The sequence below is a fragment of the Carettochelys insculpta genome, chromosome 18, assembly GCF_033958435.1.
Source record: "Carettochelys insculpta isolate YL-2023 chromosome 18, ASM3395843v1, whole genome shotgun sequence".
In the NCBI taxonomy this organism is placed as follows: domain Eukaryota; kingdom Metazoa; phylum Chordata; order Testudines; family Carettochelyidae; genus Carettochelys; species Carettochelys insculpta.
Window position 1 is genome coordinate 29,063,708 of NC_134154.1, and position 14,669 is coordinate 29,078,376.

General features: G+C 45.7%; 1 protein-coding gene across 10 annotated transcripts in view; it reads left to right on the forward strand.

The window, feature by feature from the left end:
- ACACB (acetyl-CoA carboxylase beta) overlaps positions 1 to 14,503 on the forward strand; it is a 61,277-nt gene extending 46,774 nt beyond the window's left edge. For 5 of the 10 annotated variants that reach the window (XM_075012662.1, XM_075012663.1, XM_075012665.1 and 2 more), the window contains 14 exons: positions 300 to 397; positions 760 to 880; positions 2,012 to 2,122; positions 2,753 to 2,896; positions 3,241 to 3,361; positions 3,788 to 3,884; positions 4,212 to 4,308; positions 4,846 to 4,981; positions 5,572 to 5,749; positions 8,560 to 8,672; positions 9,302 to 9,456; positions 10,301 to 10,471; positions 11,775 to 11,911; positions 12,190 to 14,503. In XM_075012662.1, the coding sequence (XP_074868763.1) occupies positions 300 to 397; positions 760 to 880; positions 2,012 to 2,122; positions 2,753 to 2,896; positions 3,241 to 3,361; positions 3,788 to 3,884; positions 4,212 to 4,308; positions 4,846 to 4,981; positions 5,572 to 5,749; positions 8,560 to 8,672; positions 9,302 to 9,456; positions 10,301 to 10,471; positions 11,775 to 11,911; positions 12,190 to 12,316 (1,806 nt within the window). In that variant the 3' untranslated portion in view covers positions 12,317 to 14,503. Of the gene's footprint in view, positions 1 to 299; positions 398 to 759; positions 881 to 2,011; positions 2,123 to 2,752; positions 2,897 to 3,217; positions 3,362 to 3,787; positions 3,885 to 4,211; positions 4,309 to 4,845; positions 4,982 to 5,571; positions 5,750 to 6,407; positions 6,989 to 8,559; positions 8,673 to 9,301; positions 9,457 to 10,300; positions 10,472 to 11,774; positions 11,912 to 12,189 lie in introns of those variants that run through there. The other 5 variants (XM_075012667.1, XM_075012668.1, XR_012648001.1 and 2 more) reach the window with 5 other exon arrangements.
- The last annotated feature ends 166 nt before the right edge of the window (positions 14,504 to 14,669 follow it).

A 14,669-nucleotide genomic window follows, 5' to 3' on the forward strand; every position in this document is an offset into this window, starting at 1 on the left:
GGGTGTGTTACATGTAGTGTGTTGGTATATAGATATAAAAGTGTGTGGTGTGTACACGTTATAAAATGAATCTATTACTGTGAGCTTTATAGGCTTAAATTGGCAAAATACATGACGAGCTTCCATATGGACTCTTAGATTTTTAAACTACCCATCAATAAAAGTTCTCCTACAAGCTGCTCATGCTTGTCTCCTAACAGACTTTAGTTTTTGTGAGTAGCAAACGCCTGTTGGAAACAAGGTCTGTAATAGCTGCTCAGGCAGCTTCTTCCACTAATTCTTTCCCACTTTACTTGAAGGGGTTCAAATACCTCTACCTGACACCACAGGATTACACCAGGATCAGCTCTATAAACTCAGTGCGCTGTGAGCATGTAGAGGAAGGAGGAGAATCCAGGTGAGTGTTTTTTGTTCAAATCACTGCATATGTCTACACTGCAAGCTGGAGGTGTACATTTCCCACCAGGCCAGCATGCTGAACTTGCTGTATAGTAGGGCACAGAGCAGGCTGCATTGATCTGGTGTCTTGGACCTGTGAAATGTTTAGACTTATCCCCGTTACGCCCTGGTAAGGCAGTGAAAGTATCATCTCCTTTTGCAGATGAAGAAACTAAATCTTAGAGAGGCAAAGCGCCTCACAGTGGGTCACATGGTGTCTCTTGGGTCTGAGTCCCAATCCTTAACTGCAAGTACTTTGTGAAAACTTGCATGTTCTGTTGTCTTCTCCAGCCCTGTGTTGTCTCTTTGGCTTCCCCACAGGTATGTCCTAACTGATATCATTGGTAAAGATGAAGGGTTTGGAGTGGAGAACCTGAGAGCATCTGGTACCATTGCCGGGGAGTCCTCTGTTGCTTATGATGAAATTGTGACCATTAGCATGGTATGGCTTTTGGAGTCGTTTGCTAATTTTATGAGCTGTTCTCTTTCACTCTTACCTAGCGCATGAAGTGTCTGTGCCTAGGGCCCTACCAAATTAACAGCCGTCAAAATGTGTCATGGACCGTGAAATCTGGTCTTTTTTGTGTGTGTGTGTGGCGGGGGTGGTGGTGGTGGTGGTGTTTTTTTAAACCCCGTGCTCTACAGATTTCGTGGAGAGACCCGTGTTTCTGAAACTGGCTGTCCTGGCCCAAAAGGACTTGCAGTGTTGTGGGGTAGGGCTGGCTCATAAGATTATTGTAGGGAGGTTCTGCATTCCTTCCAGAGCTGGGAAGACGGGGCATGGCAGTTGCTGACTGAGGTTGCCAGCTCTGCAGACAGCAGTGCTGAAGTACTGCTAGCCATACCGTACCAAGCCAGCCTTACTCATGCGCTGCTGTTGATGGTGGTTCTGCCTTCACAGCCGGTCTCCTGGCCAGCGGCTGCCACAGTCCTGCAGCAATGCAGAAGTAAGGACAGCAGTACCGCAGCCCTTCCCCACACCACTCCATTATGGGTCAGGACCACCAACAATTACAACACCATGAAATTTCACATTGAAATAGCTGAAATCATGAAATGTGTGATTTTTTTTTTTTTTAAAATTGATACAAATGGATCATGATCTGGTAGGGCCCTGCCTATGGTATTTGCTTTTAAAGCCACACAGGATGAGCTCAGCTTTGGCCAAATGATGTGGAGCCAAATATTTGTGCAATGCCCTTGAACTAGCTTAGCCATGGATGTTCAGATGAAATATGCTAACGTTGTGAAATGCATAAGATTTGTGGTCTAGAGCCCCAGCAGTATGCTGCATTCGTTAGAGTATTGAGCAGAACTACCCCTTGTGGGATGGCAACTTGAAACCTGAGTGAGTCAACAAGCCAATTGTATGCAGTCTGAGTGCCTTCTTCATTCAGTCATGATGGTTTGTGGGAATGGTGTATCAAATTAGCTAAGACAAACTAATAGCAGTCATTTCATTATTTATCTTCCCCATTGGTAGAAAAGAACGTGCCGTTCTGCTGATTCTTCCTAATGATTACGTAACCCTTTTTCTTCAGCAGTTCTTCCCATCCCTGTCTGTGTGTCCTAGGTGACCTGCCGTGCTGTGGGAATTGGCGCTTACCTTGTGAGGCTGGGACAGCGAGTGATACAGGTGGAGAATTCCCACATCATCCTCACTGGAGCCAGTGCTTTGAATAAGGTAATGAGGAGTTTGGTTCCACCCATCGCTTTATTTTCCCCCTTCATTGTCCTTTCTGCTGAGTTGTCCCCCTTCTTTGTAGCATCTCCGTCTTCCACCAGCAGAATTCCTTAATGAGTGTTTTACATTGCATGCAGAAACACCCCCGCTGTTCTGTATGGGATAGGGGTTTAAACCAGATGAGTTATTCATGGACTAGGTGTAAAACAGACTGGTGAGGGAGCTACATGTGGTTGACAGTGTTTGAAGGGCTCTGAACGCATTAATCCATAACCACTTCCCTGTGTTTCCTGCAACAGAAAGATTGAGAGACATGGTAAGGTCACTGAGCAAGTCAGTAACAGAGCAGGCATTCCTAGTGTCTTGCTCCGTCAGCTGCTTCTGTGCAGCAGGTGTAAGAACTTTTTGACGTTTAAAGTTACTCTGGTTTAATTTTAGCCCATTGCAGTATAGATGTTCTTACTCTGAAAAACCAAAGCTTAGCTTGAATCAGTCGAGAATAGGTTTAAACTAAAATAAGCCACCTTTTAAACAAAAACAAGTGTGTCTACACACAGGTCTGCACTGGCACAACCTACAGCTAGTTTACTCTGGGAGGTGATAATCATTTCTGTTTATAACTTGAACTAGGTCCTGGGGCGTGAAGTCTACACATCCAATAACCAACTCGGAGGTGTGCAGATTATGCATTATAATGGAGTTTCCCATGTGACTGTCCCAGATGACTTTGAGGGTGTCTACACCATCTTACAATGGCTTTCGTATATGCCAAAGGTGAGTAGTTCCAACGGGACAGCAGCGTGTCAGCTGTGACAGTTTATTTAATGTAACACCTTGTTGGAAAAAACCCAGGGACACAACAGCTTTTTATAATCTGTTCCAGGTGTGAAAATTGCTTCTGTAGTTGCTCTTCTGAAGGTGTTTCTGCTACCATCTAATGTACTAGTGGACAGGCGTGTGAAATAATTGTCTGTAAAGAAGAATAATTATACACAAGAAAATTTAGTTTGGGATTAATGCTTTTTCTGTAATGGCCCAAGGAGCCTTTCATTGGGTAAAGGGAATAACATTTGTATTGTTGTTTTATCAAACTAGATTAGAGAATTTACTTCTTATAGGACAATCGTAGCCCAGTGCCTGTGATTTCTACAAGTGACCCCATTGACAGAGAAATTGATTTTGTCCCTTCCAAAGCACCTTACAATCCCAGGTGGATGCTGGCAGGAAGACCACACCCAAGTAAGTAAAGGAGTTCTAACCTAGGCTTTCCGTAGAAACTCTTTATTTGTGTCTCCATCCTACATGTATCAGAGGGGTCACCATATTAGTCTGTATCCGCAAAAACAATGAGAAATCTTGTGGCACCTTAGTCTAGCAGATTTTTTGGAGCATAAGCTTTCGTGGGCAAAGACCAGCTTTTTCCGATGCAGCTGACGAAGTGGGTCTTTGCCCACAAAAGCTTATGCTCCAATAAATCTGTTAATCAATAAGGTGCCACAGGACTTCTTTGTCTCTCCACCTTACATGTACTTGTTGCTGTAAAATCCTCCCAGTCCCATGTAGGCAGAATTTTACTGCACTTGGGTACAGTGTGTGCACAGGGAGCTGATTGTGAATTGGTGAGGATGATACCCTTGCAGTTATGCACTCTGTTTGATTGGACAGCTGTTAAGGGAACCTGGCAGAGTGGCTTCTTTGACCATGGCACTTTCATGGAGATCATGCAGCCCTGGGCACAGACGGTTGTAGTTGGCAGAGCAAGGTAACAACTAAGCGCGGCCCTTCCCTCAACCAGCTGCCATTGGCGCATTTAGTAAGCCATTTTCTGCCTTGATACACAGAATCCTGCTGACGTCTGTGCACGTGTCAGTGGTAAATTGGGCATGACACTAAACTACCTGTGTCATCTCCTTCTGGGGGAAGGGTCGTCCTGGGAACAGTTCTGTGGCATTCCCCCTCCGTTGCTCTGTTGAGCATGGGGAAAGCCAGAGTCTCTAGACTTGCTGATGAGTTCATCTGGTCTCAGCCAGATAGCAGTGAAAATTCATCTCTGCTTTAGAAACTGACCTCCGTCCCTGTCCTTCTGCAGGTTGGGAGGGATCCCCCTGGGAGTGATAGCAGTGGAAACCCGGACGGTGGAGATGGCAATACCAGCTGACCCCGCCCACCTGGATTCTGAAGCAAAGGTTTGTTGAGAAGCCATTGGGAATTGCCACTGTACATAGGTCCGCAGTGCTTCGGACAGCAAAGCTAGAAGAAAATTCTGCTCTGGATGATGCTTTTGCTTGGCTTTGGTTTCGCATCCTTCCTCCTCTTTCAGGCTGGTGGAATAAACTACCCACTGTCGCTTCATTGGTTTTAAACCTTCCCTCTACTGCAGCGGGGCTGACAGCCCTGGGGAAAGAGGGGAGGGGAAGCCCAGCTCCACACCCCCAGCAGGAGTGGGGTTAAGGGTGAAGAGCGTGGGGCATAGCCCAGTGCCACTCACTGCCCGCCTTCCCCTCCCTCCCCCCAAGTTATGCAGAGCCGCACAGCATTGCTGCCATGGTGTTTCAAAGCGGCTCTGCAGCCGAAGTAGCCTTGGTGGCAGCCAGAGCATTAGGCCCCTGTGTGCCTGTTTCCTCCCTCAGTGGGCCCAAACTACTGCACTGTGTTGACCTACCTGCCTCATTTGTCAAGAGGGAGCTAATCTGAACGGAACCCTCCTGCTCGCTGTCTTACAGATAGTCCAGCAGGCTGGGCAGGTGTGGTTCCCGGATTCAGCTTTTAAAACTGCCCAGGCTATACGGGACTTCGACCGAGAGCGGCTCCCTCTCTTGATCTTTGCAAACTGGAGGGGATTCTCTGGTGGCATGAAAGGTGATTAGCTCTTACCTGAACAGGAGCCTGGAGGAGAGCCAGGGTATATGCACGCTTGCATTACGATTCCACGTGCACCTCCATGGAGTATGGGGATTCTGAGCAAGCTCAGCATGTGGCCTTTATTGCTGCTAGTTCCAGGACCGCCATTCCCTTGGGAGTGGTGTCCTGCAGAGCATGCCGTCTCCAGGATGCTGCTCTGAGAAATTCCCCTCCTGTGGTAGCTCTCGTGTGCTGCTGCAGGGGCTGATGACTGGAGTGGGTGCAAGGGCTGCGTTGGTGTCCGGTTGCAGTTGGGGGTGTCTGTGGTTGGTTTTCTGGTGGAAGGTGTCGCTTTGGGATGCATAAGTGAGCACTCTAGCAGGTTTCATAGAGTCAAACTTCTGAGCATCCTCAGCTGGGGGGCACCTGGAATGGGTTGGCACATTCAAGTGGAGCTAATTGCAGGGGTCCAGAGGAGGGCCGGGGAATGAAACATTAAACCTGGCCCTGCTCTCCGGAATGCGTCCGCCAACCCCCATCTTGTCCCTGTAGCGCCCTTGAACAGGAAACGTTACCAGAAATGATTGATGACATATCTTGGTTTTCAGATATGTACGATCAGGTGCTGAAGTTTGGTGCCTACATTGTCGATAGCCTCAGGCAATTTAAACAGCCTGTTCTTGTCTACATCCCCCCATATGCTGAACTCAGAGGAGGGTCCTGGGTAGTAATTGATCCAACAATCAACCCTGTGTACATGGAGCTTTATGCAGACAAGGAGAGCAGGTAGGTAATCTCTTAGGGTTTGCCAGGCTGGGTGGGATGTCTCTCCTGTTCTGAAATTTTCCTTTTAACACTGATGACCAGATCCATAGCACTCTCTACTGGAAACCTACTGACCACTACACTTACATACATGCTTCTAGCTTCCATCCTGCACACACCACATGGTCCATCCTTTACAGACAAGCCCTGAGATACAATTGCATCTGCTCTGATTCTACTGACGGAGACAAAAAACTAGAAGATTTTTACCAAACATTCATAAACCTTAATTACCCACCGGGAGAAGTTTTAAAAAAAAAAATGACAGGGCCAGATGAACACGCAGAAACCAACGACTCCAAGATAGGCCCAAAAAAAACAACAACAGAAAACCACTCGTTATTACCTACAGTCCCCAACTCAAACCACTGCAACATATCATTGAAGACCTACAACCTATCCTAAATCATGATGCCACACTCCAGAAGGCCCTAGATGACAGGCCTGTTCCCGCCTAATGACAACCTCCCAACCTTATGAGGCTTCTCACTAGCAACCATAGGCTATACCACAATACTACTAATCCTGGAACTTTTCCTTGCAACAAGACCTGTTGCCAACTTTGTCCACGTATCTATTCTGGAGATACCATCACTGAACCTAACCATGTTATTCACAGAATTTACGGGCACATTTGCCTTTTCCTCTGCTAACGTCATAGATGCCATCATGTGCCAACGATGCCCACACACCATGTATATAGGGCAGACTGCAAACGCTCTTCGCCAAAGAGTGAATGGACGTAGAGCAGACATCAAAAATCTCCAAATACACAAACCTGTCAGCCAGCACGTTAATGGAGTGCGCCATTGTGTTAAAGACCTGAGAGTTTGTGTTCTACAGAAGAGAGACTCTAACAACCGTCTACAGAGGGAATGTTCTGGAACTAACATTCATATTCAAATTCGACACATTAACGTGTGGTCTGAACAGGGACAGCAATTACCTGACCCATTACAAGGACTCTTTTACATACTTTGATGTTTGGTCTAACACAAACTTCCCAACCCCATGCCCCCTTCTCTTGCTCTTCTGTCTGATTTGCCAACAATGATAACAATTTTTCTGATTTGTCAGCCTTGATAACAATGTTTGGACCTCTGTGCTTTATGTATGGAGTCTGTTCTGTTAGGGTTGCAGATCTGAAGAAGTGGGTCTGTCCCACAAAAGGTCATCACCTAATAAAGGATTTTGTTAGTCTTTAAAGTGCGACATGACTGCTTTTTTTGTCTTATAACTCTGTCATTCTGGGCAGTTTCCATAGCTTTTGGCTTGCTTTTCTCGCGAGTCCCTCCATATTTTTCTAAAAGTTGGACAAGGATGATGAGCCCAAAATGATCAGAGTGATCTAGATTGCTGGGTGAGCTGCAAGCAAGCCAATATGTGTTTTTAATACAGTTAAATGTAAATATGTACCTCTGGGAACAAAGCACACAGGTCATACTTATAGGATTGGGGAAGCAATGACTGATTAAAAAGGGGCCAAATCAACTGAACGTGAGTGTCTCAGTGTGATGCTGTAGCCGAAAGGGCTGATGTGACCCTGGGATGCATAAACGGGGAAATCTAGGGAACAAATAGAGCAATTATTTTACCTCTGCATTTGGCAGCCCGGGTGTGACCACAGTTGGAACCGTGTCCAGTTCTGGTGTCTGCATTTCAAGATGGTAAACTGGAGAAGGTTCAGAGATGAGATGACAATAATGGCTTAAGGGTTAGAAAACCCACCTGGTGGTGGAAGGAGCTCGATTTATTCAGTTTAACAAAGAGAAGGTGAAAGGGCGATTTGATTCCATCCTGTAAATAGTTTTGTGGGGAACAAATGCTTAATAACTAGCTCTCAGTCTAGCAGAGAAAGGTAGAAGTCATCCAATGGTTGGATGTTGCAGCTAGACAAGTACAGGCATATATATTTTAACGAGAGTAATTAACCATTGGAACAAATTTATGAAGTGTTGCAGTGGATTCTCCATCCCTGACCCTTTTTAAATCAGGTTTGGGTGTTGTTCAGAAAGGCTTGCTTTAGGAATTACTGCCAGGCATTTCTCTGGCTTGCATTGTGTAGGAGAGCAGATGACAGTGGTCCCTTCTGGCCTTGGAATCTGAGAGTCTATGCAAATATGATCTTCCTTTTCCTTTGCTTGTGAAGCGCATGTCTTCTTCATGGCACGTGTCTGTGCATTTGAGTGATGCTGTCATAACTTATGAATCTTACCAAGAGTCCCAAGGGGTGGAGAAGAAAACTAAGCTACACCAAAAAAAGGGAGGCATGTAACAGGGGAAGTACAAGCCTGTTGTGTGGTCTCTTTATGAATTTGTAGACTCATTTGCAGGGGGTCTCGTTAACACCTGAGATTTGTTAACCTGCCAAAATTATGAGCCAACAGTTATATGCCGGGTGTGTTCATGCGGCACATAACACTGGTCCTCCAACAATATAGGTTGCTGAATTGAATAAACTTACTGTTTTAATGGTCCTCTTCTCTTAGCCAGTACTTGGTGATAGCAGTTGAATATGGAGCAAGTAGTAGAAAATGCTAGAAAGAGAAAACTGCAGAAATCTCACTGATCTGGGGAAGGAAAGCCTTATAGATGTCTTATTTTCTAACTCTTAATCTTTCAATTTAAACACCCTCTCTACTGTAACAAGAAGAATAGAATTTCTGCTGAAAATAACATAAAAGCGGTAAAGCCTTTCCAAAATGTAGTGTCCCCATAAGGATCTCTCTGCTGTACCAGGCATGACACTGCAAAACTTCCATGCTTTCTAGGGGAGGCATTTTAGAAGCTGAAGGAACAGTGGAAATTAAATTCAGGAGGAAGGATCTGACAAAGACTATGAGAAGAATTGATTCAGTCTGTGCTGGACTTGTTGAACAGCTGGGTAAGAAGAGAATCTGTTTCCCTTTTGTTCCAGTTCCCATTGCTAGCTTAAAACAAGAGGTGTGGGCTCTGGAGATGGGTAAGTAATGGTTCTGTTAACCCTCTGGGAGACCCTGAGGTGCCAGTGGAGGTCTCTCTAGCCATGACTCTTGGAGAGTGCCTAAGTTGATTGGGGCCGGTAGGTGCTAACAATAATCTCTCAAAGTAGGGCAGGAGGGTGATGTCTACAGTGCCTTGTGTATCTGTTCTTTGAGCCTTTTAACACCATTCACATGTGCACTCCTTGAACAATCAGCAGCTCCATGAATGGTAGTTCTCAGTGAGTTCTTTTTTTCCTGAGACCTTAGGAAACGATAAAGGTGCAGTATGTAAAACTCACATGTCTGTTTAGCCATAGCTTTAGCTTGGAAACACCTTGGGACAGAGACCATCCTTATTTTCCTCTAGAGTGCCATGAACAGACTCTCACAGAAGGGCACTAGTAGTGAAGTCCATGGGTTTTAGTTTAAAGGAGAATTTTTAACCCCAGGTTGTACCTTATTTAAGATGTGCTGCTGTTTGTACTGCTTGGCTTATAGGTAGATGAACCCAAATCCAGACTGACATGTGCTTGGTTCCTTGGAATAACAGATACTCCAGAACTCCTCGAAGAGGATCGCAGAGAGCTGGAGAAGCAGCTGAAAGCTCGGGAAGAGCACCTGTTACCCATCTTCCACCAGGTGGCAGTGCAATTTGCTGACCTTCACGACACGCCGGGAAGAATGCAGGAGAAGGGTGTTATTGCAGTTAAGCGACAGTGCTTTGATTTCAGCTTTTATTGGGTTGATACTGGGGTGCTGCAACAACTCTGGTGATTTGCCTTTAGAAAACATGGTCAGGGTATTTTGAAGAGGAAGATCCCACTACAGCAGAGAGCAGTGCCAGGGCTGATGCGAGGTGAGACCCTGTCCTGTCACGGCATGAGCAGGAGCAAGGAAGCACCTATTGCTGCTGCAGGACATGGCCGTATGAATGCTTCTGAGTTGGTATTGCTGTCCGAGGCCTCAGTCCCCACAAGTGAACTGTACTGTACCCCCGTGGAACTCCCTTGGCTCCATTATCTGGCTCCGTTAGCATGCTGTATGGACGGGAATTCTGGTCAGAGCTGAAGGTAGTCTTGCTGTCATTGTAGGGTTTGAAGAGCAGAGGTTTTACTTCCACTTCTGCTGCTCTTTTTGAGAAGAGCAATCTATCTGATAGCAGGGGGCAATTGCAATGGGGATTCTCCCCGGAGAGGAACACTGCAAGGTTACATGCAGCAACGCCCAAACATTAGTTCCAGACAAACAGCACGTACCAATACACAGAACTTCAGCTCTTTCCTCCGCCCCACCATCCTGTAAGCATTTCCTGGGGCGGGGGGAGGGATAACTCAGTGGTTTGAGTACTGGCCTTGTAAACCTGGAGTTGTGAGTTCAGTCCTTGAGGAGGCCATTTAGAGGTCTCAGGCAAATAGAGGGTGCTTGGTCCTCTCATGAGGGCAGGGGATGGCCGCAGTGATCGCTCAGGGTCTCTTCAGGATGTGTACCTCCCTGTATTTGTATTTTATTTAAGACTGCATTTCGAATTTTCTTCCCTCTGACACCCCAGGATATCCTTGAGTGGAAGAGCGCTCGCACGTTCTTATACTGGCGTCTGCGGCGCCTCCTCTTGGAGGAGGTGGTGAAAACGGAGATTCTGAATGCAGACAGCGAACTCAGCCACATCCACATCCAGTCCATGCTGCGCCGCTGGTTCATGGAGACAGAAGGAACCGTGAAGGTATCTCGTTATCTCGGCTATTGCAAGGCCATCGCTCCTGTTTAGTAGTCTAGCGGCAGCCTGCCGTGCTTCCCACTGTGTGCATCCGCTCAGTTTACTTCCAGACTTTGGTCAAAACAGGTGATTGGAATTGCTATTCCATAGCTTCAGCCTAACGTTTCTGCTATGGTGAGTGGCCCCAGAAATCAAACTGCTACCTCTTCCGATGTACCCCTTATCAAACTTAATGTAGCCCCTCCCCCAGAAAATCACAGGGTTGATCTTTTTATCCTGAAGCAGCATCTCTCCGTAGGGAAAGAAGAGATTTCTAGTCTGTACTTTCAGGCTCTTTAATGTATTTTTTGTTTGTTTGTCTTCAAATAAACATCCTAGGACATGACTTAAACTTTATCAAGTAATAGGCGATTGTGGCTGTTTAGAACCCTGTAAGTCTGATTTCTGTCTCTGATGAAATAATGGGGCCAATACTAAGAGAAATAGAGCCACTGACCATCCAGGGAAAGAAGAGAACCCTACGCAGTAAACTGCATGAGCTTCAGAATAAGTTGAATGAAGCAACCAGAAGTTCCTGATGAAATGATGGAATTAGTAGGTGAAGAGAACATGAGATACATTAAATGTAAGTCTCAAGGATGTTCAGAGTTGAGTACAATCTCACAGAGTTTTACTCCTCCAGTTCAATTAATTTGGAATTAGCTATGAAGGCTGTTACATGGGCTAACGCCTGTCTGCCTTCCCCAAAACAGAGTAATCTGTGGAGTGAGGGGAGGAGGGGCTGTCTAGTGACATACTTCTGGGATGACAAGTATCAGATGGGTAATTGTGTTGTTTTTGCAGATACAGACAAGAAGTCCTGTGGCACCTTATAGACTAACAGATATTGTGGAGCATAAGCTTTCGTGGTGAAAGACCCGCTTCATCAGATACTTCTGGGATCTGTATTTAGCTCCAGTTTTACTTCCTGAGCGGGGAGAGGGACGGTGGAGCATGTAACCCTAGGCGGGAAGAGGCAGAGATGAGATGAGGGGAGGAAATCTTTGGAGAGGGAGGGGAATTAGGCAAATAATACATTGCATATCCTCCCACTATGCAAATGGTGTTGCATTGTTTGCATACCAGCTTTAGTTTTGTGGCTCTGTGCTGGCCTTAAAAGATAGATGAAGGTAAGGTCTGCTGGCATGAGGAATAGCCTCTCGGTCCTGGGATATTCTAAAACTGTGTTGGACAGTGGGATGGGGAGTAATCCTGCACTGCAAAGTCCTCTCCCGTGAGCATGTGAAGATGCTCTTGTTCTTGTTCCTAGGGCTATCTCTGGGACAATAACCAGGTGGTGGTGGAATGGCTGGAGAAACACTTGCAAGCAGAAGAGGGTTCCCAATCAGCCATTCAAGAAAATATCAAATATCTGAAACGGGATTACGCCCTCAGACATATCCGGAGGTGAGTAAATGGCTTGCTCTTGCCTCTCCCCTGGGGGGGTGGAAGGGTGGAATTGGGTGTTGCTCAGCTAAATGGACCTGAGTCGTCCAAAGTCTAAATGAGCCGTGACAGATCACTTCATCAGACCGCAGTGTGCAGGAGGAGCAGGATAGTTCTTGCTTAGGTTGTGAGATCCTGAGAGCGGAAACTGTCATCCTGTGTGTCGCATACAGGGCCCAGCTCTCTGCCAGCAATGGAATGATGCCACCCTCTTGCTTTCTTTCTTGTGTCCGCTGCAGCCTAGTTCAAGCAAACCCAGAGGTGGTCCTGGACTGCATGATTCACATGACTCAGAACCTCACCCAGGCACAGAGGGCCCAGATCGCTCATCTCTTATCTACCTTGGATAATCCCCCCACTTCTTGACGGAGAGGCCACAAGTGAGGGTGCCAGGAGCAATCACTGTAGATAAGGAAGCACACAGAGAGAAACCCTCCATTGAGACCAAATGTCTGCTTTCCTACGTGGCTTTGGCCCTTGCAAAGAAGCCTTAGACTCTGCTGCTGTCTCTAGATAAACAATGCCAGTGTCACATTTTCTACCGTAAAAATAACTTTTCTATGGACACAGAGTTTGCCCCGGACAACCAAAGCCATTACAGTGGCATTTTGTGGGATTTAAATTCAATTGAAATTCACCTCAGGATCCTTGTCTCCAGCGCAAAGCAGGTAGGGTGAGCCCCAGCTGCACTGTATGACTGAATGTAAGATAATTTATTGTAAACCTAGTTCACAGTCGTAAAACATTGAAACCCATTTCACTTAAAGGAATGGGCTTAAGAGTAGAAATCAAATTATGTATAATAGCCTGAAAGAGAAATATTTTTGTATTTATTGTTGCCAACTATCTGCCAGCATAAGAAAAATCTTCTTTTTAATGAACAAGGTACAACTGTGTATTTTGGGGAAACATTCACACTGACTAGCCACTAGAAAATCGCAGGAGAACCTCCTGATTCCTCTGCCATGGACATGTTTAGTAGAAGTGGTTATGAAATAATTCTTGGAGCATGGTAAGGGATTCCAGGGAGCCATACATTGCAACCTGTCTTTCATTTTATTTGTGGTGAGTACACCAAGTTTACTGCTGTTAACATAGTTGTTGGTGCAGTATCCATTAAACAGCCCAAGTTCTAATAAGGTAACAAAAAGGGACAGTTGAATTTTCCATTTCTTCTTTAGTCTGTGCTCCCTTCCATATCCCATTGGAATTCCTGGGAATTCTTCCAGTGTCTGCATTAACTCCCCATCCCCCAGATTTGAAACGAGGAGGGAAAGTGCAGGTGGTCATCTGACCTGGTGAATTAGGCTAGCATGTTACACATGTTGAACTAGTTAGTTTAGTTAAAGCAACCACGTAGCTCTTACTGTGCCTTATTCTGTTGCGGTACCATCCATTTCCCTCAGGTAACCGCTGAATAGCGGTCATCCATCCTTTCGCCATTTTAAATATAAATCTGCAGGTCAGACGTATCCCCTAACTCTCCTGGGTTGCATAGCCTCATCACAGTGTGTGTACCATTTCTCACTGTAATGGGTAACCACGAGATACGGCCTTATGAGAATAGAATAAACTGGTTACCTGGTTTAAACACTGTGTTAAAGCCATTATTTGGCAACGTTACAGATACTGACAGTTGATTTTTAAACCAAAGAATGGCCAAATCAAAGACAAGCACAGGACAGCTGAGCATACAGTGGGCTAGGGAATCTGATTAAACAATTTATTGTGTTCCATGCCAGTGGCAAGGTTTTTCAAAGAAGAATGTTTTGTGTATTTTATTCTGGGAGGGGGACAGGAGAGACTTTCGAAGCTCCCTGATTTGAAAGGTGTTGCGCCAGCCTGCGTGTCCTCACAGAGAGGAGGATGTATTCTTAGCATAACTCACTGCATGGAAGGAGGCCTGAGAAATCCCAGTCCAACTGCTTCAAATAAAATGAGCACATATTTCAAGGAGGATTCCAGGAGTTCTGTTTCTTTGCTGTTGTACTAAAAGCTGATGGTCTACAACCTGTATCATGTAAATGCATTCAGTGTGCAGAACTGTCCAGCATATGCCATGGAGCTCGCTTTCCTGGAGCATAATGTTGTTCCTACACAAACTCCTGCTCTGCCAGGCACAAGCTGTGCCAAACTGGTTACCTTCATGGTTCTCAGTGGCTGTTAGTATAGAGTATATGTGCCCAGTTGGGGTTCTTTCTAACCCAGTTGCCTCAGAGTGAGATGAGGAATTAGGGATGTTGCAGCACAGTTGTATATATGAGGGTTTTTTCCCCCTAGATTTTCCTACCAGGGCAGACTGGGGAGTTTTCAGGAAAAATTGTTGGCTGAGGCCTGGCCTGGTGGCTGCACTCCAACACTTGTGCACTAAGGGTATGGCTATACAGCTACGTTATTTCAAAAATAATATTGAAATAGTGGTTGGCTCATTTCAAAATAGGTACTATTCCTCATGGACTGAGGTTTACCTATTTCAAAATAGGGGATATGTAGACAGGAAATTAGAGCCTAATTTAAAATGACATGGTGAATCCAATGGCTCTATTTTGAAATAAGCTCTGTTGTGTGTAGATGCTCTATTTGAAAATAGCTGAGGACTGCCCAGGAGAGAGTAAAATGCTGCCTAGCTGATTACCAGAGCACCTACAGCCGCCCAGAGCTGTGTTGGTGGCGCACATAAAATTTATTCCACTCACGGATGGAAAAAATCAGCAGGAAC